A 23,730-nucleotide genomic window follows, 5' to 3' on the forward strand; every position below is an offset into this window, starting at 1 on the left:
GTGGGGGGGGGCAGCTCAGCCCACCAGGGGGCGGGGCTGGCTGGCATGTGGTGCTGGGGGATTGAACCGCGGTCCCTGTGCTTTGCTAAGCTTGTTCCAAATAGGTGTTTTAGACCGCTGAGCCATCTCACCAGCCCTACTGTAGAGATTTTTGAGGTTCATTCAGTTCAGTAAGATGGCTCTGAGATCATCAGATGCAGTTTTGATCCCTGAGTCCTCCTCTGTGACTTTGTATTTCCAGACTTTCCAAATGTCTAATGGCATCTTTTGCAGCCTAACAGAGCATCTGCTTTCTTCTCAGCTACTTTCTGGATGCTCGTTAAGTCCCTTCTTAACTGTGGCGGTGCTGTTCTCTTACTTTCTCATGTTTAGCGGCTTTCCTAGTCTGTCACTACGGCATTTTTTTGGTATATTGAAAATTTGAAAGTTTTAAGTAGTTAAATCTTTCATTGATTTCTTTACCTTTGTATTTATAGTTCTTGCCTAGATAGTCTTTTTACTATGATATAGATTTTAACAGTGCTCCCCCTTTTTTTTTTTTAGTTGCAACTACCGGCCCTTCAGTATATTATAGTCAGTCACCAGCATATAATTCCCAGTATCTTCTCAGACCAGCAGCTAATGTTACTCCCACAAAGGTAACAAAGGAATAATTTATACATTTACAACTGTTTTTTCCTTTTTAATTATTTAGGTTTTCTTTAAAGAAATTCAGGGTTGTAGTTCAATATTAAGACTTATATATCCCTTAAGATGCAGACACTTTAAATTTCTTTCCAGATAATAGAAGTTATACTTTACTTATAGTCACTTTCTTTTTCTGTGGTAATGATAGTGTGAACATTTAGAATATGTTTTAAATGGGAGTGGTGTTGGTGCTCGATCTTCCATTCTTCTGTTTGACAGAAGTAGAACTAGACTGTCCTTGCCGAGCCGCTGTGTGGTAAGTACTTGTAGGCTGATGCAGCTACCTAACTCTGGATTATGATCTGATATTACAGCTGTAGTGGGGTGTGAGGCTTTGACAGAAGGACAGGGCAGTTTAGACCCTTGCTCTTCCGCCTGATGTGACTCTGGGCACGTTCCTTACCTTTTGTGTTCCTCATATAGAATGAAGATAGTAGTGGCACCTTCATTCATAAGGCTCTTTAGGGTGTTACAGTGCGGTAGTGTGTTGAGAACAGCGCCCATTTGGCACAAGTGATAAGTGCTCATGATAAGTCTTCCCTGTCATCGTTACTGTTTTTAACATCATTCTGTATACTGTATAGGCATGAAGAAGGTAATTTTTTTTGGTATAGATGTAGACTTTTAAGGTGCTGTATGAGTTTTCATTGTACATTAGGCATATGCCCTATGTGAGTAGCTTTGTATGCAGTAAGGCTGCCTTTTCTTAATGAGTGGGTTTGTCTGTACCATGTGGTACTCTTTTTACCTCATAATACTCATATGTAAGCTTTGTGAGAATTGATGTCTGTTTAGTTCTCTAGTCTCGCAGACAATCTATAACATGTTTTTAACTTTTTCTTTTAGGGTCCAGTTTATGGCATGAATAGGCTTCCGCCCCAACAGCATATTTATGCCTACTCACAACAGATGCACACACCACCGGTGCAAAGCTCATCAGCTTGTATGTTCTCTCAGGAAATGTATGGTCCTCCGCTGCGTTTTGAATCTCCTGCAACAGGAATTCTTTCACCCAGGGGTGATGATTACTTTAATTACAATGTTCAGCAGACAAGTACAAATCCACCTTTGCCAGAACCAGGATATTTTACAAAACCTCCAGTTGGAGCTCATGTGTCACGATCTGCAGAGTCTAAGGTTCTAGAGTTTGGAAAACCAAATTTTGTTCAGCCCATGCCTGGTGAAGGAATAAGGCCATCTTTGACAACACCCGCTCATACTACACAGCCAACTCCTTTTAAATTTAACTCAAATTTCAAATCAAATGACGGGGACTTTACGTTTTCTTCACCACAGGTTATAACACACCCCCCTTCTACAGCTTACAATAATAGTGAAAGCCTTTTAGGTCTCCTGACTTCAGATAAACCTTTGCAAAGAGATGGCTATACTGGACCAAAACCAGTTCCAGGTCAAACCATTGGTCCTCGGAATACGTTCAATTTTGGAAGCAAAAATGTGTCTGCAGTCTCATTTACAGAAAATACAGGGCCAAATCAGCAAAAGAATCCCAGTTTTCGCCGAAGTGATGATATGTTTACTTTCCACGGGCCTGGAAAGTCTGGATTTGGAACACCTGCACCTGAACTGGCCAGTAAGAATCTCGAGGCAGAAGGGGGATGTGCCCCCGGGGAGGAGGATGAAGATGGCCCTCACTTCGAGCCTGTGGTGCCTCTGCCTGACAAGATTGAAGTAAAAACGGGTGAGGAAGATGAAGAAGAATTCTTTTGTAATCGTGCAAAATTGTTCCGTTTTGATGGAGAATGCAAAGAATGGAAGGAACGTGGGGTTGGCAACGTGAAAATACTAAGGCATAAAACATCTGGTAAAATTCGTCTTCTGATGAGACGAGAGCAAGTACTGAAAATCTGCGCCAATCATTACATCAGTCCAGATATGAAACTGACACCAAATGCAGGATCAGACCGATCTTTTGTGTGGCATGCCCTTGATTATGCAGATGAGTTGCCAAAGCCGGAACAGCTAGCTATTAGGTTTAAAACTCCTGATGAAGCAGCACTTTTTAAGTGCAAATTTGAAGAGGCACAGAGTCTTTTAAAAGCAGCAAGAACAAATGTAGCTGTAGCACCAAACCAGACCATCAGAATTGTAAAAGAAGCCACAAGTCACGATAGCAAGGATGTTTGCAAGTCTGATGCTGGAAATACAAATTTTGAATTTCAGGTTCCAAAGAAAGAAGCATCTTGGTGGCATTGTAGCAGCTGCTCATTGAAGAATGTTGGCAGTGCTAAGAAGTGTGTATCATGCCAAAACCTAAACCCAAGCAGTACAGAGCTCCGAGGCCCACTATTAGTGGAAAGTGGTTCTGTTCCCAAAGCCAGTCCAGAAAGTGTTCAAGACCGATTCATGTTGATGACGCCAAAGAAGGAGGGTCACTGGGATTGCAGTGTTTGTTCACTAAGAAATGAACTGGCTGTGTCCAGGTGCATTGCATGCCAGAACACACAGTCTCCTAACAAAAGCGCACCTTCGTTTGTGCGCGCTTCCTTTACATTTGGCCAGGGAGATCTTCCCCAGCCTGTCAACAGTGATTTCAGATCTGTGTTTTCTGCAAAAGAAGGACAGTGGGATTGTAGTGTGTGCTTGGTGCGAAATGAAGGAGGCAGTGTAAAATGTGTCTCTTGTCAGAACCCAAGAAAACAGAGTCTGCCCACTCCTTCTGTGCCGGTACCTGGCTCTTTCAAGTTTGGTACTTCAGAGATAAGTAAAACTTCAAAGAGTGTGTTTGAGGACATGTTTGCTAAGAAGGAAGGCCAGTGGGATTGCAGCGAGTGCTTAGTCCGGAATGAAGCAAATGCTGCAAAGTGTGTGGCTTGTCAGAATCCAGCTAAGCCAAGTCCTTCTACTTCTGCTGCTCCAGCTTCTGCCTCCTTGAAGTTTGGATCTTCAGAGATGAGCAAGGCTCCGAAGAGTGGGTTTGAGGGCCTGTTCACCAAGAAGGAAGGCCAGTGGGATTGCAGCGAGTGCTTGGTGCGCAATGAAGCGAGTGCTGCCCAGTGTGTGGCTTGTCAGAACCCGAGTAGACAGAGTCAGCCTGCCCCTGCCATCCCCGCGCCAGTCTCTGCAGACACAGGCAGGTCTCCACAGAGTGGACTGCAAGGAGTGCTTAGGAAAGAAGGACAGGGGCATTGCAGTGTTTGTCTGGTACAAAGTGAGGGTTCTTCCGCACAGTGTGTGGCTTGTGATGCTTGTAAACCTGCTCATAAACCCACTGCAGAAGCTCCTTCAGCTTTCATGGAGGGTTCAAAGGCAAAGCTTACTGAGTCTTCTGGAAGTCCAGTGGGAACAGGGTTTAAAAGTAACTTTCCAGAAAAAACATTTAAGTTTGGCATTACAGAGCAAGGATTTAAGTTTGGGCATGTGGATCAAGAAAATACCCCTTCATTTACATTTCAAGGTCCTGCTAATACAGAATTTAAGTCAATAAAAGAAGGATTTAGTTTTTCCATTCCTGTGTCTGCTGATGGGTTTAAGTTTGGCATTCAGGAGCAAGGGAATCAAGAGAAGAACAGTGAAAAGCACCTTGAAAATGACGCTAGTTCCCAAGCTCAGGATGTTAGCCAGAAAAATGGGAGTGGTGTAATTTTTGGGCAAACAAGTGGGACTTTTACCTTTGCAGATCTTGCAAAATCAACTTCAGGAGAAGGATTTCAATTTGGAAAGAAAGACCCTAATTTCAAGGGGTTTTCAGGTGCTGGAGAAAAGTTATTCTCATCACAAAGTAGCAAACCGGCTGAGAAGGCCAGCACCTGTGCTGATGGGGAGAAGGATGACGAGGCCTACAGGACTGAGGACAGCGATGACATCCATTTCGAACCTGTCGTGCAGATGCCTGAGAAAGTGGAACTGGTAACAGGAGAGGAAGATGAGAAAGTTTTGTATTCACAGCGGGTGAAGTTATTCAGGTTTGATGCTGAAATAAGTCAGTGGAAAGAAAGAGGTTTGGGAAACTTAAAAATCCTCAAAAATGAAGTCAATGGCAAACTTAGGATGTTGATGCGAAGAGAACAAGTTCTGAAAGTGTGCGCCAATCACTGGATAACGACCACCATGAACCTCAAGCCCCTGTCTGGCTCAGACAGAGCATGGATGTGGCTGGCTAGTGACTTCTCTGACGGTGATGCCAAGCTGGAGCAGCTAGCGGCAAAATTCAAAACACCAGAGCTGGCTGAGGAGTTCAAGCAGAAGTTCGAGGAGTGCCAGCGACTTCTCTTAGACATTCCTCTGCAGACTCCCCATAAACTTGTAGATACTGGTAGAGCTGCCAGGTTGATACAGAGAGCCGAGGAAATGAAGAGTGGACTGAAAGATTTCAAGACATTTTTGACAAACGACCAAACAAAGGTTGTGGATGAGGAGAGCAGTGGCCCAGCTGCTAGTGCTGGCAGTGCTGCAGACTCGGGGGTCAGGCGCAGCCCCGAAAACCAGGGGCCCTCGCTGGAGTGGGACAACTACGACCTGCGGGAAGAGGCTCTGGATGACAGTGTTAGCAGCAGCTCAGTTCATGCCTCACCACTGGCCAGCAGCCCTGTAAGGAAGAACCTCTTCCGCTTTGGAGAGTCCACCACTGGGTTCAACTTCAGTTTCAAATCTGCCCTGAGCCCATCTAAATCTCCTGCCAAGTTGAGCCAGAGTAGGGCTTCAGTGGGCACTGATGAAGAATCAGATGTGACTCAGGAAGAGGAGAGAGATGGGCAGTACTTTGAGCCTGTGGTACCTTTACCTGATCTAGTTGAAGTGTCCAGTGGGGAGGAGAATGAACAAGTTGTTTTTAGTCACAGAGCAAAACTCTATAGATACGATAAAGATGTCGGCCAGTGGAAAGAGAGGGGGATAGGTGACATAAAGATCTTACAGAATTATGATAATAAGCAGGTTCGCATAGTGATGAGAAGAGACCAGGTCTTAAAACTCTGTGCCAACCACAGGATAACTCCAGACATGACTCTGCAGACCATGAAAGGAACAGAAAGAGTGTGGGTGTGGACTGCATGTGATTTTGCAGATGGAGAACGAAAAGTAGAACATTTAGCTGTTCGTTTTAAGCTACAAGATGTTGCAGACTTGTTCAAGAAAATTTTTGATGAAGCAAAAGCAGCCCAAGAAAAAGATTGTTTGATAACGCCCCAGGTTTCTTGTTCAAGTACGCCCAGAGAGTCCCCCTGTGGCAAAATCGCTGTAGCTGTGTTAGAGGAAACCACAAGAGAGAGGACAGATGTGATTCCAGGTGATGATGTAGCAGATACAGCTTCTGAGAGTGGAGAGGTGCCTGGTGCATCTGAAACCACAACAAAAGCCGTGGTTTCGCCCCCCAAGTTTGTATTTGGTTCAGAGTCTGTTAAGAGCATTTTTAGTAGTGAAAAATCAAAACCATTCACATTTGGCAACAGTTCGGCTACTGGCTCTTTGTTTGGATTTAGCTTTACTGCACCTTTGAAAAATAGCAGAGAGACTAGTTCAGAGGTACCGACTGGATCCGAAAGACAAGTGGAGCCTGGGGAATGTGAGCCATCACGGGATGCTGGCCCTAGGCAGTCTTCACAAGGCGAACTCAAGAGTCTCTCTACCTCCTTCCCAAAGGAAGAGTCTCTAGCTAATTACATGTTTACAGCACCAGTGAAGGGTAAGTGCTCTTTTTTTAAAATCAGATTTTATTGATACATTTTAGGTATATGTAATAATCACATTCATCATAGAGAATTTGTACCTGTACGTGATAAAACTTGATTGTTCTTTTTCCCCTTTCCCCTACCCTCCCCTCAACCCTTCCTGCCCTCCCCATTTACAAAAGCTTTGTTTCCAGTTTTTCTGCTTTGTCTTTACAGTTAAGTACAACCTCTTTATTATTTACCTTTTTTTTCCCCCCTGTATTTTAGGGAAGGGTCTACAGGGTGTTTTGGGTCTCACTACTAGATCCGACTTGTAGTGATTCTCCTGTTTACAGCCTTCCAAGTGCTAGGATTACAGGCGCGTGCCACCATGCCCAGTCTCAGTCACCATCTTAGTGCACCAGAGGGGTGACTCAAACCCTGGCCCCTGCCCCTGCTTGCAGGCACTTTAATCCGCAGAGCTATTTGGTCGGCCCTATTATTCATCTTAATGCAGGCTGTTTGTAGGTCAGAGTTGGATCATAAATCCTGCCTTGTGAACACCCCAAAAATGAGCAGACTTTTCTCCCTAAACAGTTTCACTTTTGAATATTCAAACAGTAACAAATTGTTGGTAAGTTAGTTAGGTTTCTTTTTTCTTTTTTCTTTTTTTTTTTTTTTTTTTTTTGAGGTACCAAGGAGCAAACCCAGGATCTGCAGGCGCTTAGTTAAGAGATTTCAATAACTAGAAGATAAGTCATGTGTGAGCAAGCAGAAAGAACTGAGTATAGTATAAAGTTGGACATATATCATGCGCATTAGTGTGAGTCTTTTTGGAGGGGACACTAGTGATTGAATCCAGGAAGCACTAAGCTATCTCCCCAGTCAGTTTGTTTGTTTGTTTGTTTATTTATTTATTTATTTATTTATTTATTTATTTATTTATTGCAGAACTGGGGATTGAACTCAGGCCCTTGCGCTTGCCAAGGAAGCGCTTATTCCACTGAGCCATCTCCCCGGCCCTTAATTTTTATTTTGAGGCAGGATCTTCCTAGCCTTAGTTACGCAAAGCAGTGGGGATTCTAGGCATGTGTTGTCCTCACACCCAGTTGAGTCTTTTAAAAAAGTGTTCATTCTTCATGGTTATTGATATCTTCCTATTACTGACATATGTGGTAGTACTGAGATTTTGCTTGTTGTATGGGTTATCTAAATGAACACATAAGAAACTATACTGGTATAAATTGAGGGATTCTGGCTTTATATATTTTAAATAGTACTCATTTTGTTTCCTGGGATGTTCAGAAATACTCTTTTATTTTATAGGATTTAATTTTAACCTTTTTAAATCTAATCCAATGGCCTTTTGGACCAGCACCCTTTCCTCCCAGCCAGAGAGCACAGGTATAGAGTCAGTGCTCTCCGTGTGCGCTGACACAGCTAGTAATCTCTAGCAGAGTAACCATGGCTGTATGAAATTCAGCACCTAACACTACAGCGTGCATGGTAAAGAATGTCATTTTAAACAAAATATGTTCCGACTCCCTTTAATGCTGCTTTTTAAACTTAACTGGATGCTAGCTGTGTTTTCATATTGCATTCTCTTTTTGCTGTTACTGTATTTTATTGCTCTGGTGTCAGCATTGCTTAAGAAGATCTGTGTTTTGTCCAGCCTTTGTCTGTAGCCACTGATGCCTGCCAACCTTGAAGTGTGGTGGCAGCGACATATATACAATATATGTCCCTTTAGGAATTTATTTTTGCTTGTATGTGGTGTGGGAAAATGCTGTACTTGAAAGTGGACCTTGTTTTAATGGCAACCATTTTGTGTATATCATGCATGTAGTGCAGATGATTGGTGGAAGGCAGTGTTGTTAGTGGACTTGAATATTAGGTTGGCAGGATCTGTTGGAGACAGACCTTCAGGAGCAGAGTCGGGGAGTGGATACTCGTGGTCACTGTCCAGTAGTAGCACACTCTGAGCATGCAGAGAGGTGCATGGGTAGAGAGACAGTCCCTGTCTCTAGGGCCTTCATGTCACCTGTTAAGAGCCAAGCTGCTCTTAGAATCTGATGCTTCTAGGAAAGTGGACATACACTGTACTTGTGTTCAGTCTTGGTGGGCTCTTGAGATCCCTGGCCTAAGGGCAGACTTAGCAACATGCTGTAGCAGGACAAAACCTTATTCTACTTGCAATCTGGTTATAATTCTACAAGTCTTAGTAGTGAAGACTGGAGACAGACAGAAGGAAACTAAGGTCTAGCAAGACAGTCTGACTTGACCCACGGCCTTTTTACCAGTGAATGGCAAGGCAGAACTGGAACAAGAGTATGTGTTTTATCGTGCTAGGAAACTGGCACTTGTTTTTGCAGTGGAGAGGAGCAAGTTTAACATTGCAGAAGTTCTTTATAGTAGTGTAACCCAGTAGAAGGAAAATCTGATCTGTGTATATTGCTGTTTTACACTTTCTGGTAGCTAGGTACATGAAAATAAAATCTAAAAAGAAATGGGTGATAAAGGAGAGCACAAGAAATCAATCCTCAGAGTGCATTTTGTTTAACCCACACATGCAAAATATCATTAACATCTACTCAGTATAAAAAATTAGTAAAGTGTTTCATATTGGTTTTTTCACTCCAAGTTTTTAGAATCTAGTATATATGTTTTTTTTAGGAGCACCTTAAAATTTTATTTTTGTTTTTCCAAACAATTCAATTCAGAAACCTAGGGAAAACACGCACACGCACACGCACACACACGAGGGATGAGAGACAAAAATCAAACCCCCTATACCTGTGCTTCTTCCCTGGCTTCTGGGCTGATACTGAACACTTCTTCCCCAGGGACAATTCAGCAACAGACACAAAGCTCTTTGAAGGCAAAAAAATTTCTCACTCATCTTGCTTGTTTTCCAACCTTGAACTCTCATAATCTCTTGAACACCTCACATAGAGCCTGACTAACTTGTTGATCTGAGAAACGGGGAAACCTCCGACAAGGCAGGAGGAGCAGGGGACAGAGTGTAAGGCCAGCTGTCACAAGGACTGAGAACTCAGATAAAACATTATCTGAGGGCCTTGGTCTTCTCTTCTGAAATTTTTAAAATAATTACATCTAACATCTGGGTTGGATTTGCATGAAATAAAAGGTGACAGAAATGCCTTCAATATGGGCTAGAAGCTTGCTGGACTAACACACCTTGTTCTTTTTCCAAACCATGTTCTCTTGCAAGCTAACATGGATTTATCTAGTAACAAATTTGTTGGCATTTCTTCAACCTACCAGCTCATCTGTAAAATGCAAAAATTTGCAGCTTAAAATAAAATTTAAAAAGCAGGAGGAGGAGGTGGAAGCAGAAAAAAAGAAGAAAGGAAGGAAGGGAGGGAGGGAGGGAGGGAGGGAGGGAGGGAGAAAAGAGGAAAGAAAGGAAGTGAGTACCTAGTTGAGAATGATGTGTCCACACCCTGTACACAAAGGTCTATGTATGAAAAATAGGCAGAACAGTGAGGATCTCAGCCCGTGCTTTTTTTTTTTTTTTTTTAAAGGGAAGGAAAGGTTTATTTGGCTCACAGTTACTGGAGGTTTCAGTCCATATTCAGCTGGGTCCAAAGCCGAGCAACACAGAGCAGAAAGCAACTTTTCATGGGGCGGCAAAGAGCAAAAGCCTAGTATATATGTTTATACTGCAGAATGTTTCTCTGGCACCAGTGGGTGTATGAAATGCTTTAGAATGGACTTGTTTTATCAGTTCCTTTAAGTAAGAATTCTTTATAGACCACAACAGATTGCATATACTAATCATTGTCTCCTCCTTGAGATTTTGCCCTTTCATTGGTGGAGAGTGGAGAGGACTGTTTTCAGCCATAGAAATTTTCTTAGATTCTTTTGTCATAGGATGATAATTTCTATTTAATTTTATCTAGCAATGTGCTTGGAAATACACAAAACTGTATAATTACTTGCCATTGTTGGTATTTGTCAACTTAGGAACTGATCAGGTTTGGCCTTGAGTTAGTGTCAAATGCATGCTAATAGTTGCTTATAATTTCTTATGAATTTTTTTAGGCCGGGAGATGGCTCAGTAGAATAAGTGCTTCCCTGGCAAACACAAGGGCCTGAGTTCAATCCCTGTTTCCACCAAAAAAAAAAAAAAAAAAAAAAATGCTGCTTCAAATGCCAAATGTGATTGTGGCACCAGTTTTTAAATTATACAAATTAGTGTTTTTAACAACTAATAAGTAAAAGACATACTTTTAGTTTTAAATAGATTCTTTGTTCTCAGAACAACTGGGATGAGGAAAAGGACAAAGAAGGGTAGAAGATATATTTATGTGAATATACAGGATAGCTTGAATAATTGTACTGCTGATTTTTGCTGGTCTACTGTAAGGAGCAGCTAATGCTTTAGTTTTCTGTTCTCCTTTTTAGTTTCTTACTAACCTTTTAAATCCATTTTGCATGCTTATGTCTCATAACCTAAACTCATTTGAAGGCAACATTATGCAATATTTCAGCCATTGTTGAATTCTCATCTTGTTTAGTGAAATTCTGTGTAGTTTCTAATGAGTTTTTTTTTCCTAACTTTTTTATTTTTTAAAGATAAAAAATAAGATTCTTTGTTCTCTAAGAGTTTTGTGGGTAGAAGAGTAGAGCAGGCTGATAATTCTAATTCATGCTTATCAGACCTCATGGACTGCACCAGAGCATGTGTGCTTTGTCATTGTGCAGTTATAACCTGTAGACAAGTGCCGTGGTCTTTAATTTTCAGTTAGAATATTGGTGGTTACTGAACACTGTCCTTGTCATTTCTATTTTTGACTTGTGTCATGGCAGAGGAAAAGAAAACAGCTGAAGCCGCTGCCTCAGATGACGAGGTTGTCATTGTGTATGAACTGACCCCCACTGCTGAGCAGAAAGCCCTGGCAGCCACTCTTCGGCTTCCCTCTACCTTCTTCTGCTACAAGAACAGACCAGATTACGTTAGTGAAGATGAAGAAGATGGTAAATCCTTTGTATTTTAAAAGCGTTTTGTTCCTATGAATCTTAATAGTTGGACTGTGGCTTACTTTAAAAGCTTCTTTTGGGCTGGCCAAATAGCTCAGCAGATTAAAGCACCTGCAAGCAGGCGCAGGGGCCAGGGTTTGATCCCCAGGCCTGCGGTGCTGGCCCTGCCGCAGGGCACACTGAGACAGCAACTGAGACTGGGCGTGGTGGTGCGAGCCTATGGTCCCAGCTCTTGGCAGGCTGTAAACAGGCGGATCACTACAACTCCAATCTAGTAGTGAGACCCTGAACACCCTGTAGACGCTTCCCTAAAATAAATAAATAGCTACATGCATACTTTTAAGACATCTTGAAATACAATTATAGGTAGACATTTGCCCTAAGCGAATGTGCATATACCCACTGGGTGTGATGATCAGAAGAATAGCATTCATCACACAAGCAGTTTTTGGGTGGTTGTCATATGCTAGGCAGGTGTTTTGAGGAATCTGAAAGTATTCATCATTTTTCAGAAGCCCTGGAGGTTTAGGAGAGAAAGGGAAGGCAGACAGGCTTCTGATGATGGCGAGCTTTGTGTGCCATAGCGGGTGTTTGCGTGCTCAGAGATAGACCCAGTGGGATCAGTTGGGCAGTGGTGCAGGGGATGGTCTACGTGTAGACATGAGGGTGCGTGAGCAGACCTCCTCGCAGAGGTTGCCCATGAGCTTGAGTGGGCAGGGATTAGGAAGCCAGAGGTGATCGGGTCAGTGGCTAGAAAGTCCTCAAAATTTGACTAGGCATTCTTTTTTAATATTGTCAATTGTACTTTAAGATGAAGATTTTGAAACTGCTGTCAAGAAACTAAATGGAAAACTCTACCTGGATGATTCAGAAAAATGTAGGCCATTGGAAGGAAATCTAGCAGGTATGTTAGGTTTAAATGGCAATGTACAATGTTTTAAACCTATTAAAAGAAACCACATGGTTTGAACATTTGTCATCAGTTTTATTTAATGCATTCATGATAACTGAAAGAAAATACTTAAAATTAACATTGGGTGAACAGCATTTTTGGCCTTTTTGTGATCCTGGCACACCTTACCTGGGTCTGTGGAGTGTACTGAGGATTCTTGGGCAGTTGGACATCATCTGATTTTCTTTTTTGCTTGTGTTACATGAATTTTTTAGATAATGAGAAAGAGTGTGTTATTGTTTGGGAAAAGAAGCCGACAGTTGAAGAGAAGGCAAAAGCAGATACATTAAAGCTTCCACCAACTTTTTTCTGTGGAGTCTGCAGTGATACGGAGGAGGACAACGGAAATGGGGAAGACTTTGAGGCTGAACTCCGGAAGGCGCAGGACGCCCAGGTGGGATGGCCATCCTTGTTTCTGCTAGCATGTTTTCATGATGTGTAGCTGAGATGGTATGGTTGATGGAATGCTCCACATAGCTCGTGGATTACATGTCCTTAGATGGACCTGGTCAAAACCTGACCAAGGTTCTTCTTTTTTTTTCCTTCTCTCCCTTCCTTACTCCCTCCGTTCTTTCTCTTTCTGTGTCTCTTTGTCTGTCTCTTTCTTTCTTGAGACGGGGTCTTGCTATATATGTTCAGGTTGGCCTTGAACTCAGTATGCAGTCAAGGCTGACCTCAAACTCATGGTATTCCTCCTGCCTCAGCCTCCGAAGTGCTGAGAATTAATAGCATCCACCACCATACCCTGCTAACCAGGATTCTTTTTAGGTATGAAGTTCTTTGTATGGAACATTAATATCATATATTGCGACACATACCATCACCCATTTTATTTTAAATAAGGAATATTGTCAGATATTATGATCATAAATTTGTGAGGGACCATGACCTTTTTCAATGTTTAGAAACCAGCATTAAGAACCTAGGATAAGTCTTCTTTGGTCATGGTATATTTTAACTTTCATATGCATTTCGGGTCAATTTGTGTGTATTTTGTCACAACTTTGTGGATTTGTATTCATCAGGGATATTGGTCTATAGTTTTCTGGTGTCATCTTTGCCTCCTATATAAGAGTTAGTGGTGGCATAATTGGATTGGGAAACATTTCCTGTGTTGTTACTTGCTGAGCAGTATTTCAGATTGCAGCCACTTCTCCTTAATTATTGGTGGCAGTGGAACGATGAGTCTGGAGGTGGTTTTTTTTTTTTTAATGTATTTGGTACAGGGTCTCACTATGCAAGTGTGGAGTCGTAGTGATCCCACTCATCAGTGCTGGGATTGTAGGCATGCGCCACCACGTCTGGCCTTGGTGGTTGGCTCAGCATGCCCGTGGTGCTGGGGATCAAACTCTGGTCCCTGAGCTTGCCTACACAGGCACTTAGCCCGCTGAGCTATCTCACCAGCCCTGGAGTTTTCTTAAGAATTTCAAAATACAGTACATACTAGCACTATTTAGGACATCATTCAAGTTATGTCCTTTGAGTGACTTGTAGTGACTTGTTATTTGTGTCTGCAGGGAAAAGTAAAGCCCAAGCTCTGGCTGCATGTTGGGGGTTGCTGCATCCCACGGTTTCAGTACATAGCTTACATACCCAAGGAGGATATCGGCACATAGCCATTCTTGCGGTTTTCACTACCATGTAAATCCAGACTGCCACAAGAGTGGAGCTGCCTGGAGGCTGTGCGCCGCCATGAGTGTGTGCAGCAGATGGAGACAGATGCGATTGGTTGCCTGGGCAGCTGTGCAGAGGTGCTGAGCTGAGCTGCGGCGGAGGCCTTCTGGTGTCCCCAGGGCTCTCATCACTCTCCTGGCTGCCTGTAATGCTAGTGAACTTGTTCGTTGTTCACCCTCCTCTCAGGGCCTCCGCAGGGCCTTGTTGCAGTTGACCTGACAGCAGTGGGGACCTTCTAGAGATGAGTGCCCAAACTGCAACCCGAAACCCACTTACTTATTGAAAAGTACCAACACCCCACTCAAACCTGGGTACTGAGGTTTTGGTTTAGACCAAACAATGTGTACATTAACAATTTTTATTTCGAAAGAAAGATAACATATGTGCCATAGGTTTGCCACCACTGTCCTCTTATGTTTCAGTCCAGACATGATAGACTGGGGAATGACAGAAGTGTAGGTACCGTCTGGAAGCCCACACCCTGGATGTCTTCTGAAGTAGGTTACGACCTCCTTTTTGTCAGTCAGTACTCAACAGCATAGGATCTTGTCACCTCTTGGTAGAAGTCCCAGGGGGAGGACCCAAGCTGTTCGGCTGATGGTGTATGTTCAGCTGGAATCACACCGGCTGCGCTAGATCCTGTCTCCAAAGCTACCACTTCATTGCCTGTTTTCTCTGGAACTGTGGACAAGCCTGTGGATTTGTCTGCTAGAACAGAAATTGAAGAATCTGCAAGCCAAGGTAAAAGTTGCTCTCTATATTTTCTCATTCGTTACATCAGACACAGCTGTAAGTTTGAGATGGACACTGGGTAAACTTCTAAAGGAAACATTCTACAAACTCACTTGAAAGCAAGACTGTGATGATGACTTTTTTGGCACTGGATTTGAGGCCAGGGCCTCACTCACATGTGTTAGGAAGACCCTCGACCATTGAGTGCCATCTCTGGCAGCCCCCCCCCCCTTTTTTTTTTTGAGATAAGAAAGGTTGTGTTATGTAGTTCAGACTAACCTTGAACTCACTGTGGACCTCAGGTTGGCTTCAAAACGTGGTGGTCCTCTTGCCTCAGGTGCCTTAGTGCTGGGATTACAGGTGTGTGTCACTATGCCAGCCAAGCCTTTCTTATTTTTTGAGATAGGGTCTTGCTAAGTTGCCCAGGCTGGCCTTAAGTTTGCTCTTTTGCCCTAGCTTCCTGGTTGCTGAGTCTACAGAGTACTCTACCATTCTAGGTTTGAAAACAAGGGGTCTAAGATACAAATGATGGTCAGAAAAATCCTACTGTCTGCCAGCAGGCATTGGCTAGAGATTCCACAGTTGGGGTTATGGTTATTGGGATTGAAAGTGTTATGACTGACTGACTTTGGCATAAGATGGTGGTTTGCTTGCTTGGTAGTTTTCTTTGTGACAGTGTTTTTTATTAGACCCTTACATGAATTAAATTGTTACCACTCATGGATAGAATATTTAAGTTACATATGAAGTATAAAAACTACAATAGGAGTTTAAATATCTCACAGGTTTAAAAGGTTGCTGAACTAAGTACTTAATTAGAATAACTAATACATTTAGCACTGCTTGCTTCCTGATTTTTCTTTTCCATTGTTTCTTTTTCTTTCTTTTTTTTTTTTGGTGGTACCAGGGATTGAACTCAGGACCTTGAGCTTGCCAGGCAAGCACTTAGTCCACTGAGCTATCTCTCCAGCCCCTCCATTTTTTTGATATGAAGTATTTCTGTAGATTGTTTAGATTTGTATTTGCATTGTGTCTGCATTACTTTTTTAGGTTCAAAATAAGTCACAAGTGATACATTTTTAGGTGCTTTAGTTTTAATTTGCTAGAAGAGTTAGGTGACTTTATAAGTAAAACCTATATATTTTCAGATGAATGAACTAAGACAGCAATTTTAGAGATCATGCCGCTAAACCTGGGTAAAATTCAAACTTGAGGGCTGGGGATATAGCTCAGTGGCACAGCACCTGTGTGGCAAGCGTGAGGTCATGAATTCCATTCCTGGTTGCAAAACAGAAAAGTTATTAAGACTCAAACTTCTGATGACCAAGAATAGTGAAACGTTTGATTTTTATGAGCTTATTTATAATGTAGAACATTGACATTTTTAATAAAGGTATTTCATAAAATCCTGCTTGTTTTAGGGTATAAAAGACTACTCAGCAGAAGCTACGTAGTTTATATGCAGTTGGTGTAGTTAACTTTGCATCTCACTGACTTCTGGCTTGCATTTCGTATTACGGAGTTCAGTAGGAGGGGTAATTGTAGCGTTAGCAGTACCTTACCAGAGTGTGGAAGCTAAACACCCTCCCCTAGCAGGGTATAATATGCACTGTTTTTTCCGTATCCTCAGTAAAGCTTTGATGTTCAGTATGTGTTAAATGAAATAGTGAGTTGTTTTTCTTTTGCCAGTAGAAAACAAAGCAGTTTCATTTGGATTTGGATGTGGCACAGGACTGTCATTTGCAGACTTGGCTTCTAGTAATTCTGGGGATTTTGCTTTTGGCTCCAAAGGTAAGAACAAGAGGAGAAATTTTAATAATCATGTTACAGAATCATGCACAGAAAGAACCAGTCTTTTGTTTCAGTGTTGTAACTAAATCAGTCTCACAGATTTTAAATAATGAAGGTCTTCTACATTTTATTTTTTAATTTTTTATTTTTTGCGGAACTGGGGATTGAACTCAGGCCCTTGTGCTTGTCAGGCAAGTGCTTATTCTACTGAGCTATCTCCCCAGCCCTTACATTTCATTAATGATATAACAATAAGAATTCTTGTGATAGTAGGAATTTTCTCTTAGTGTAGGAAAAATGTAAAACTGAGTTTTAGAATATATCTAACTTTAGTAATATTGTTCTTTTTAACTGTCCACTAAGATTTTTTAAAAAATGATTTGGATTGGAGTATTGTGACGGTAGTATTACTGGTATGCTTTCTCATCCTATGAGTGGTGTTGTCTATGATCCATTTTGGTCACGTGTAGGTGCAGTTGTCTGCTGCGAGAACTGCCCACCTACCGTGCTCCTGCAGCTCTCCGCAGTGGGGGAGGGAGCCGGGGCCCTCCCCCGCTGCGTCATCACTCTCCCTTTCCAGTTAGACTGCGCACACACCTGGGCTTTAAATACTTTATTCTTAAGATTCAACAGGAATTTCTGTGCTTGACTTTTCATCAGAGCAGCTTTTCGTTTTTGTCTGTACTTAGTGTTTTTCATTTAGCTTTAGATCTACTCTCATATGGTTAGAAGTAGTGTTTGAAACTATAAGTGCCTTTTGTTGGCTTTATTCCTGTAGCTAGGAATTGTACTTGGCACACTATTATTTTGAACATTTTCATATGTATATTATCACATTTTTTCTTTTTTTTTTAAAAAAAAAATTTTTTTTAACATTTATTTAGTGGGGGGGGGCAGTGCAGCCCACCAGGGGGCGGGGCTGGCTGGCATGTGGCGCTGGGGGATTGAACCGCGGTCCCTGTGCTTTGCCAAGCTTGTTCCAAGTAGGTGCTTTAGACCACTGAGCCATCTCTCCAGCCCACATTTTTTCTTAATTTTTCAAAGATTTATTGGAACTATGAGTAGTTCAGGGTTAATTTTTTTTTTTTTTTTTTACAGAATCACATCTATTTTTTTCGGATAGACCCCCCCCCCAAAAAAAAAAAAAAATGGAGCTAGGTTTCATTCTTTTTTGTTTGTTTTGGTTTTTTTGGTGGAACCAGGGATCAAACTCAGGCCCTTGCGCTTACCAAGGAAGCACTTATTCCACTGAGCCATCTCCCCGGCCCCTAGGTTTCATTCTTAACAGTGCAACATGTTATAATTCTTTCAGCTGTTGCTATTGATAAAACATTAGAGTTTAAGAGAGGTTTTTTTTTTTTTTTTTTGGTGGTACTGGGGATTGAACTCAGGACTTTGCGCTTGCCAAGCTGGCACTTAAGCCGCTGAGCTATATCCCCAGCCCAAGAGAGATTTTTATAGATGTACTTTAGTGTCTGATACTCTTCTTGAATACAGTGTAGATCCTTTATGGTGAAATATTTGCACCTTTTGATAGATATAGATATTTTTAAAACATATTTAGTACAGGGTCTCACTGTGCAGCTCGCACTTGTAGTGATCCTCCTGTTTACAGCTTCCCCAGCGCTGGGATTACGGGCACGTGCCACCCTACCTGGACTCGGTTGCTTGCTCAGTGCACCTGGTGGTGGGGCTGGCGCAGCATATGGTACAAGGGATTGAACCCTGGTCCCTGCGCATGCCTAAGCAGGCGCTTACTCCGCTGAGCTATCTCACTGGCCCCGTGTTGTTACATTTCTAACCTTGCTTGTTGCCAACTGCTTTGACTTTGACATGCAAGTTGGGACCTCAGTCACAGTGCTGGAAGATTTCTGGGGCTTGCTCATGTCTTTATGACCTCTCCTCATCCGGTAAGACTAGATTACCGATCTTAGTCCACAAATGATGAACAGCCAAGTCCAGGGCCATAATCAGAAGCTCCAAAACCGTTTTGTCCTCCTTGCCCCTTGCCGCCCTGCAATTCCTTGGTACATGGCTCCCTTTGGGTCCGTTCCCCTCCACTGGGTGCTCGCCTATCCCGTGGCGTCTGAGCCATCCGGCTCATCAGCCCTGCTTCAAGGGCTGGGTTTGCATCCCCCGCAGGAGCATGCATATCCTGCGCATATGCAGCCCGTCCGCGGGCCCTTGGTGCCGTTGCAGTCGAGGTCCAGCGTGGCCAGCGGTGCAAGGGGCTTGCTGAGCCGCGGGATGACAGCAGCCCCACCCCGCGCCTACGTCACGTTGTTGATTAGAGGCATTGATAAAGTAATCTAAGCTGGGTAAACAATTAATAAAAATAGGTTCCACTGTTGTTTTTTTTTTTTTTTTTTTTTTTTGTGGTGGAACCAGGGATTGAACTCTGGCCCTTACGCTTGCCAGAGAAGCACTTATTCTACTGAGCCATCTCCCCGGCCTTGGTTCCACTGTTAAATATCATAATTTATTTAACAGATAAAAACTTTCAGTGGGCGAATACTGGAGCAGCTGTGTTTGGAACACAGTCAAGCCGTAAAGTTGGTGAAGATGAAGACTGTAGTGATGATGAAGTAGTTCATAGTGAAGACATCCACTTTGAACCGATAGTGTCATTGCCAGAGGTAAATGCTGAGAAAGTTTTACTCGTAGCATGTTTTGTCCATTGAAGTTTAAAGTATAGCCTTGCTTGTTGTGTAGGGATAGTGTTTCTTTTAGAAGTTCTCCTTAGGAGTCCAGCCTGTGTGTGTGATGTGACAGGCATGAAACCGAGGTCTGTGCACATACTGGGTAGGGCTGTCCTGCTGAGCTATACTCCAGCCCTGCTCTGAAGGCTTTGCATTTACCTGTGCAATTTGGGGGAAGAAATAAATAATTTTTTAAAGTTAAAATATCATGTTTGTTTGCATAATTGTGAAGACCAAAGTAAGTTCTCATACTTGGCAAAAGACCTTTCATTAAGAATTAACATATACTTTTTAAAAAATAAGAATGTTTTTCACAAAATTTATTTTTTGCTATTTTTCATTCTGTCAGTGTTTAATGTTCTCTTTTTAAGTGCCAGCACTTTTGAAACTTCTTCTGACCTAGAAAGGCAGGCATCTAAGAGGAGCCTGGATGCTACACAGTAGGAAACAAAGGAAAGATAAAGTCGGTCTTCACTGTCTGCACCAAATCGGGTGTGTTCCCAGTCTTAGGGTCTTACCATCAGTTTCATACTAAGAGATCTGTTAACGTCATTACGAAGAAGACACATTAGTAGGAAGGTTAGATGTGGGGTGTGTTATAATATTTATTACAAGAGTCAGTTATGAATAATCATCTGTTCGTAGGTGGAAGTAAAATCTGGAGAAGAAGATGAAGAAATTTTATTTAAAGAGCGAGCCAAACTGTATCGATGGGATCGAGATGCCAGTCAGTGGAAAGAGCGCGGTGTTGGGGACATCAAGATTCTCTGGCACACAGTGAAGAGTTATTACCGGATCCTGATGAGAAGAGACCAGGTCTTCAAAGTGTGTGCAAACCATGTTATCACTAAAACAATGGAGTTAAAGCCCTTGAATGTTTCAAATAATGCTTTAGTCTGGACTGCCTCAGATTATGCAGGTGAGTTGCTGCCTGTTGATGCTGCTACTTTCCATTCATTCATTTGACTTCTAAAACCTGTAACAAATGTAACATGATATATAAGTTATTTTAATATTAAAGTCATTTTATTCTTTCACTAGATGGAGAAGCAAAAGTGGAACAGCTTGCAGTGAGGTTTAAAACAAAGGAAATGGCTGAATGTTTTAAGAAAAAGTTTGAAGAATGTCAGCAGAGTTTATTGAAACTTCAGAAAGGACAAGTGTCACTGGCAGCAGAACTGTCAAAGGAGACCAACCCTGTGGTATTCTTTGACGTTTGTGCAGATGGGGAGCCTCTAGGAAGGGTAACCATGGAGTTGTTTTCAGACATCGTCCCTCACACTGCTGAGAACTTCAGGGCACTGTGCACTGGAGAGAAAGGCTTTGGTTTCAAGAACTCTACTTTTCATAGAGTAATTCCAGATTTTGTCTGTCAAGTGAGTATTAATGATCACTGTAGAATTCTAGAAGAGTGTGCCACACTAGCTTCAGAAGTGGGAGCATTTCTTCTTGGCTCCATCGTGTAGTTGTCTTAGACTTCTTTTGCTTTCCTGCTCAGTGGTTGGCCTCCCCACTCAACTTCCCACTTCTGTCCTAAGCTTTGGTTCCAGAGGGTCTGCATTTCTAATACATAGTGGAACCTGCCAGAAACTGAAGGTGGAGAAAAAACATTTTATTTTATTTGTATTATTTTTCAAGATAGGGTCTTGCTGTGCAGTTCAGGCAGGCCTTGAACTCAATGATCCTTCTGCCTCAGCCTCCAAAGTATCAGGATTACAGGCATGTGCCATCATGCCCATCCTTTTTTTTTTCTATTCTCACAAAAGTGTATACTCATTTTTCAGGTTGCATTTTTTCCTCCAAATTGCATTTTTAAGGAAGCTCGGCAATTAGGATCTATCCTGTTATGTTTCTGTGTGTATTTCAATGCATTACTTAGGACTGCTGTTAAATGAAAAATAATTTTTTTTCCAGGGAGGAGATATCACCAAACATGATGGGACAGGAGGAAAGTCTATTTATGGAGATAAATTTGAAGATGAAAACTTCGATGTGAAGCACACTGGCCCTGGCTTACTATCTATGGCCAATCGAGGCCGGGATACGAATAATTCTCAGTTTTTCATAACACTGAAAAAGGCAGAACATTTGGACTTTAAACATGTAGTATTTGGGTTTGTTAAGGATGGCATGGATACTGTGAAAAAGATTGAATCATTTGGTTCTCCGAAAGGTTCTGTTAGTCGAAGAATTAGTATCACAGAATGTGGACAGCTATAGAATCATTGTTTCTCATAGTAAATTTTATCTGTCTAAGCAGTTGAATTGAAGCTTACCTGTTACAGACTATATGGTGATTGTGTTCAGCTTTGGAAAGTGGACGTTTCCATTGTATAAATGTAAAATTGCAGCTTATAGCTGTTGTCACTTTTTAATGTGTTATAATTGACCTTGCATGGTGTGAAATAAAAATTTAAACACTGATGTATTTCAGGTGTACTTGTGTTTATGTACTCCTGACATATCTATAATAAAGTGGAATAATACTAATCTTGTTAAAAGCAATAGACCTTCGTAAACTGTTGAAGGAATATGATATATGCAATTAAATTTTTAATTCCTTTTAAGATGTCTGGACATCCTGCATGGATATACTTATGATTTGAGTATAGGGACCACAACTCAGATAATTTAATTTTAGATCTGAAGTACACATATGGGTGATCTTAACTATTGATGTGCTTTCATATGCACAGGCTTTCATGAGTGGATAGAGCCACACAAGGTAGAGTGTTAACCAAAGTGCTCTTCTGTATAATCTTTTACGCTTCCTGTATAGTTCAAATTAACCTTTAAGTGGAATACCTTTTTTCTTAAAATATGTAGCTTCCTGTACCCTTTGAAGATAGTTTTTAAGAATCAACTGACTTTTCCCTAGTTTTGTGGTTCTGTCTCTCTCTGTTATCTATCTCTCTCTCGTTATCTGTCTCTACTACCTCAGAAACTTCAGCTTGGTCCTGATGATAGAATTGAATTTTTCCTTGCAGTTATTGTGATAAAGTATGGATATTTTTAAAAGGTCTATACCATGTTCTTTGGTTAAAGATTTGCTTTATACTAGATTGTTGCAGTACTTTTTTCTGGTGAATTTTGTAGCAGAAATAAAGTGACAGTTGATAACTGCCATGACATTTAAAAGTTTGTTGCTTGTGCATCGAGTTGTCTGCTCATTGTAGTAAGCAGTGCAATTAATTAAAGGTCAGTAAATTTAAACTGCCACATGTTTTCACAAGGTTGACACACATTCAAAACGTATTGGGAAGTCGTTTGTGCCAGAAGGCAAACTCATCAAGGTGAGTGTGGAACTTCAAGGAGTCCAGCTGAAGCACCATTCTGTATATTGTGCTGTGCACACTGATTCCCTAGGGCGCTTGTGTGCTTCCCGGTGAGAAAGCCTTCTGTTGTGGAGTGAGGAAAGGTGGTGGGGTTTCCTCTCCCAAGTGGTGAGCTAGAAGTAGGATAACCCGTGTTGCTGACCTGCTTAAGGACATTGCCACAAAGAAACCTACCCTGCCACTTGTGTCATTTGAGCCTTAGAGAAGTGTGGGTCATCTGTGTGTACAAATTTTAGAAATGACTTCTTTGGAAACCAGTGTAATTTGAAAAGTGTATTGTGACTTTTCAGCTGAGACCATTGATGCCATTGTCATGAATTTAAGGAAACGCAAGTGCTTTTCAAGAGTAGATTTCATACTGTCCTAATAAGACAGTAGTTATGAACTCAAAAGCTTTGAAAACTACCAAAAATTTGACAAAGTCAAATGTAAACTGACTTCACTATTAGTGTCCCCAAGATGCTTGGAAGTGGCTTGAGGCATTTATAAAAATACCTTGGTGTCACATGTCAGGAGAGTACTTTGTGGTTTCTGTATGCTACTATAAACTTAAGTTGATATGTAATTTTTTTCAGACTGGCTGGGTTTTATATTGTTCCATTAAAATTGTTTAAACTACATTTTAAGTAATTTATGGAAAAAAGTGTTGTTTCTAAGTTTTAGATTTTAACAAGTTTGCTGAATTGATCTACAATTTGGGCCTTAAAAATAATCCAGACAGGACTGGGGGCATGGCTCAGTGGAATAAGCGCTTCCCTGGCAAGCGCAAAGGCCTGGGTTCAATCCCCGGCTCCGCCCCTCCCCCCAAAAAAATGAATAAATCAGACAGCTGGGCGTGGAGGTCCACGCCTGTAATCTCAGCACTCTTGGGGAGACAGGAAGGTCGCTGTGCGTTTGAGGCCAGGCTGGAGATCGTCTAGGAAAACAACAGAACCAACCACAACGCACTGGACAGCCGACGTACAGCTGCCCTCCGCCTTCTCGCTTTGGCTGGATAACCTAGCACATAATACGAGGCGCCCCGTCGGCGCGGCCGCTCCCGCGGTTTTCCCGAAGGAAGTGTGCGGAGAAGCGGGGTCCCCTGCTCGGTCGTCCGGTCCGGGCGGTCTCGCCTGCGGGGCAGACGCCCCACGAGGCTGCCCCGTCCAGAGACGCCTGAGTCATCGTCGCGAGCCCCAAGTGCCCCCAAGGCGGACCGCAGACCGCTGCCTCCCGGGCCCGCCCGCCCGCCTACGCGCCCGCGCGCC

At 42.2% G+C, this 23,730-nt stretch overlaps 1 protein-coding gene across 4 annotated transcripts in view; it reads left to right on the forward strand.

The window, feature by feature from the left end:
• The window catches only part of LOC101586515 (E3 SUMO-protein ligase RanBP2), a 71,158-nt gene extending 49,582 nt beyond the window's left edge, over positions 1–21,576 (forward strand). The window contains exons 19-30 of one of the 4 annotated variants that reach the window (XM_023717511.1): positions 544–638; positions 1,534–6,331; positions 7,623–7,700; positions 11,130–11,297; positions 12,112–12,204; positions 12,468–12,646; positions 14,490–14,667; positions 16,348–16,449; positions 18,940–19,085; positions 19,794–20,067; positions 20,190–20,524; positions 21,063–21,576. In XM_023717511.1, the coding sequence (XP_023573279.1) occupies positions 544–638; positions 1,534–6,331; positions 7,623–7,700; positions 11,130–11,297; positions 12,112–12,204; positions 12,468–12,646; positions 14,490–14,667; positions 16,348–16,449; positions 18,940–19,085; positions 19,794–20,067; positions 20,190–20,524; positions 21,063–21,368 (6,752 nt within the window). In that variant the 3' untranslated portion in view covers positions 21,369–21,576. The remainder of the gene's footprint in view (positions 1–543; positions 639–1,533; positions 6,332–7,622; positions 7,701–11,129; positions 11,298–12,111; positions 12,205–12,467; positions 12,647–14,489; positions 14,668–16,347; positions 16,450–18,939; positions 19,086–19,793; positions 20,068–20,189; positions 20,525–21,062) is intronic. The other 3 variants (XM_023717512.1, XR_002821493.1, XM_023717513.1) reach the window with 3 other exon arrangements.
• Positions 21,577–23,730: the final 2,154 nt, after the last annotated feature.

This window comes from Octodon degus, unplaced genomic scaffold (genome assembly GCF_000260255.1).
Source record: "Octodon degus isolate 3935 unplaced genomic scaffold, OctDeg1.0 scaffold00052, whole genome shotgun sequence".
NCBI lineage: Eukaryota > Metazoa > Chordata > Mammalia > Rodentia > Octodontidae > Octodon > Octodon degus.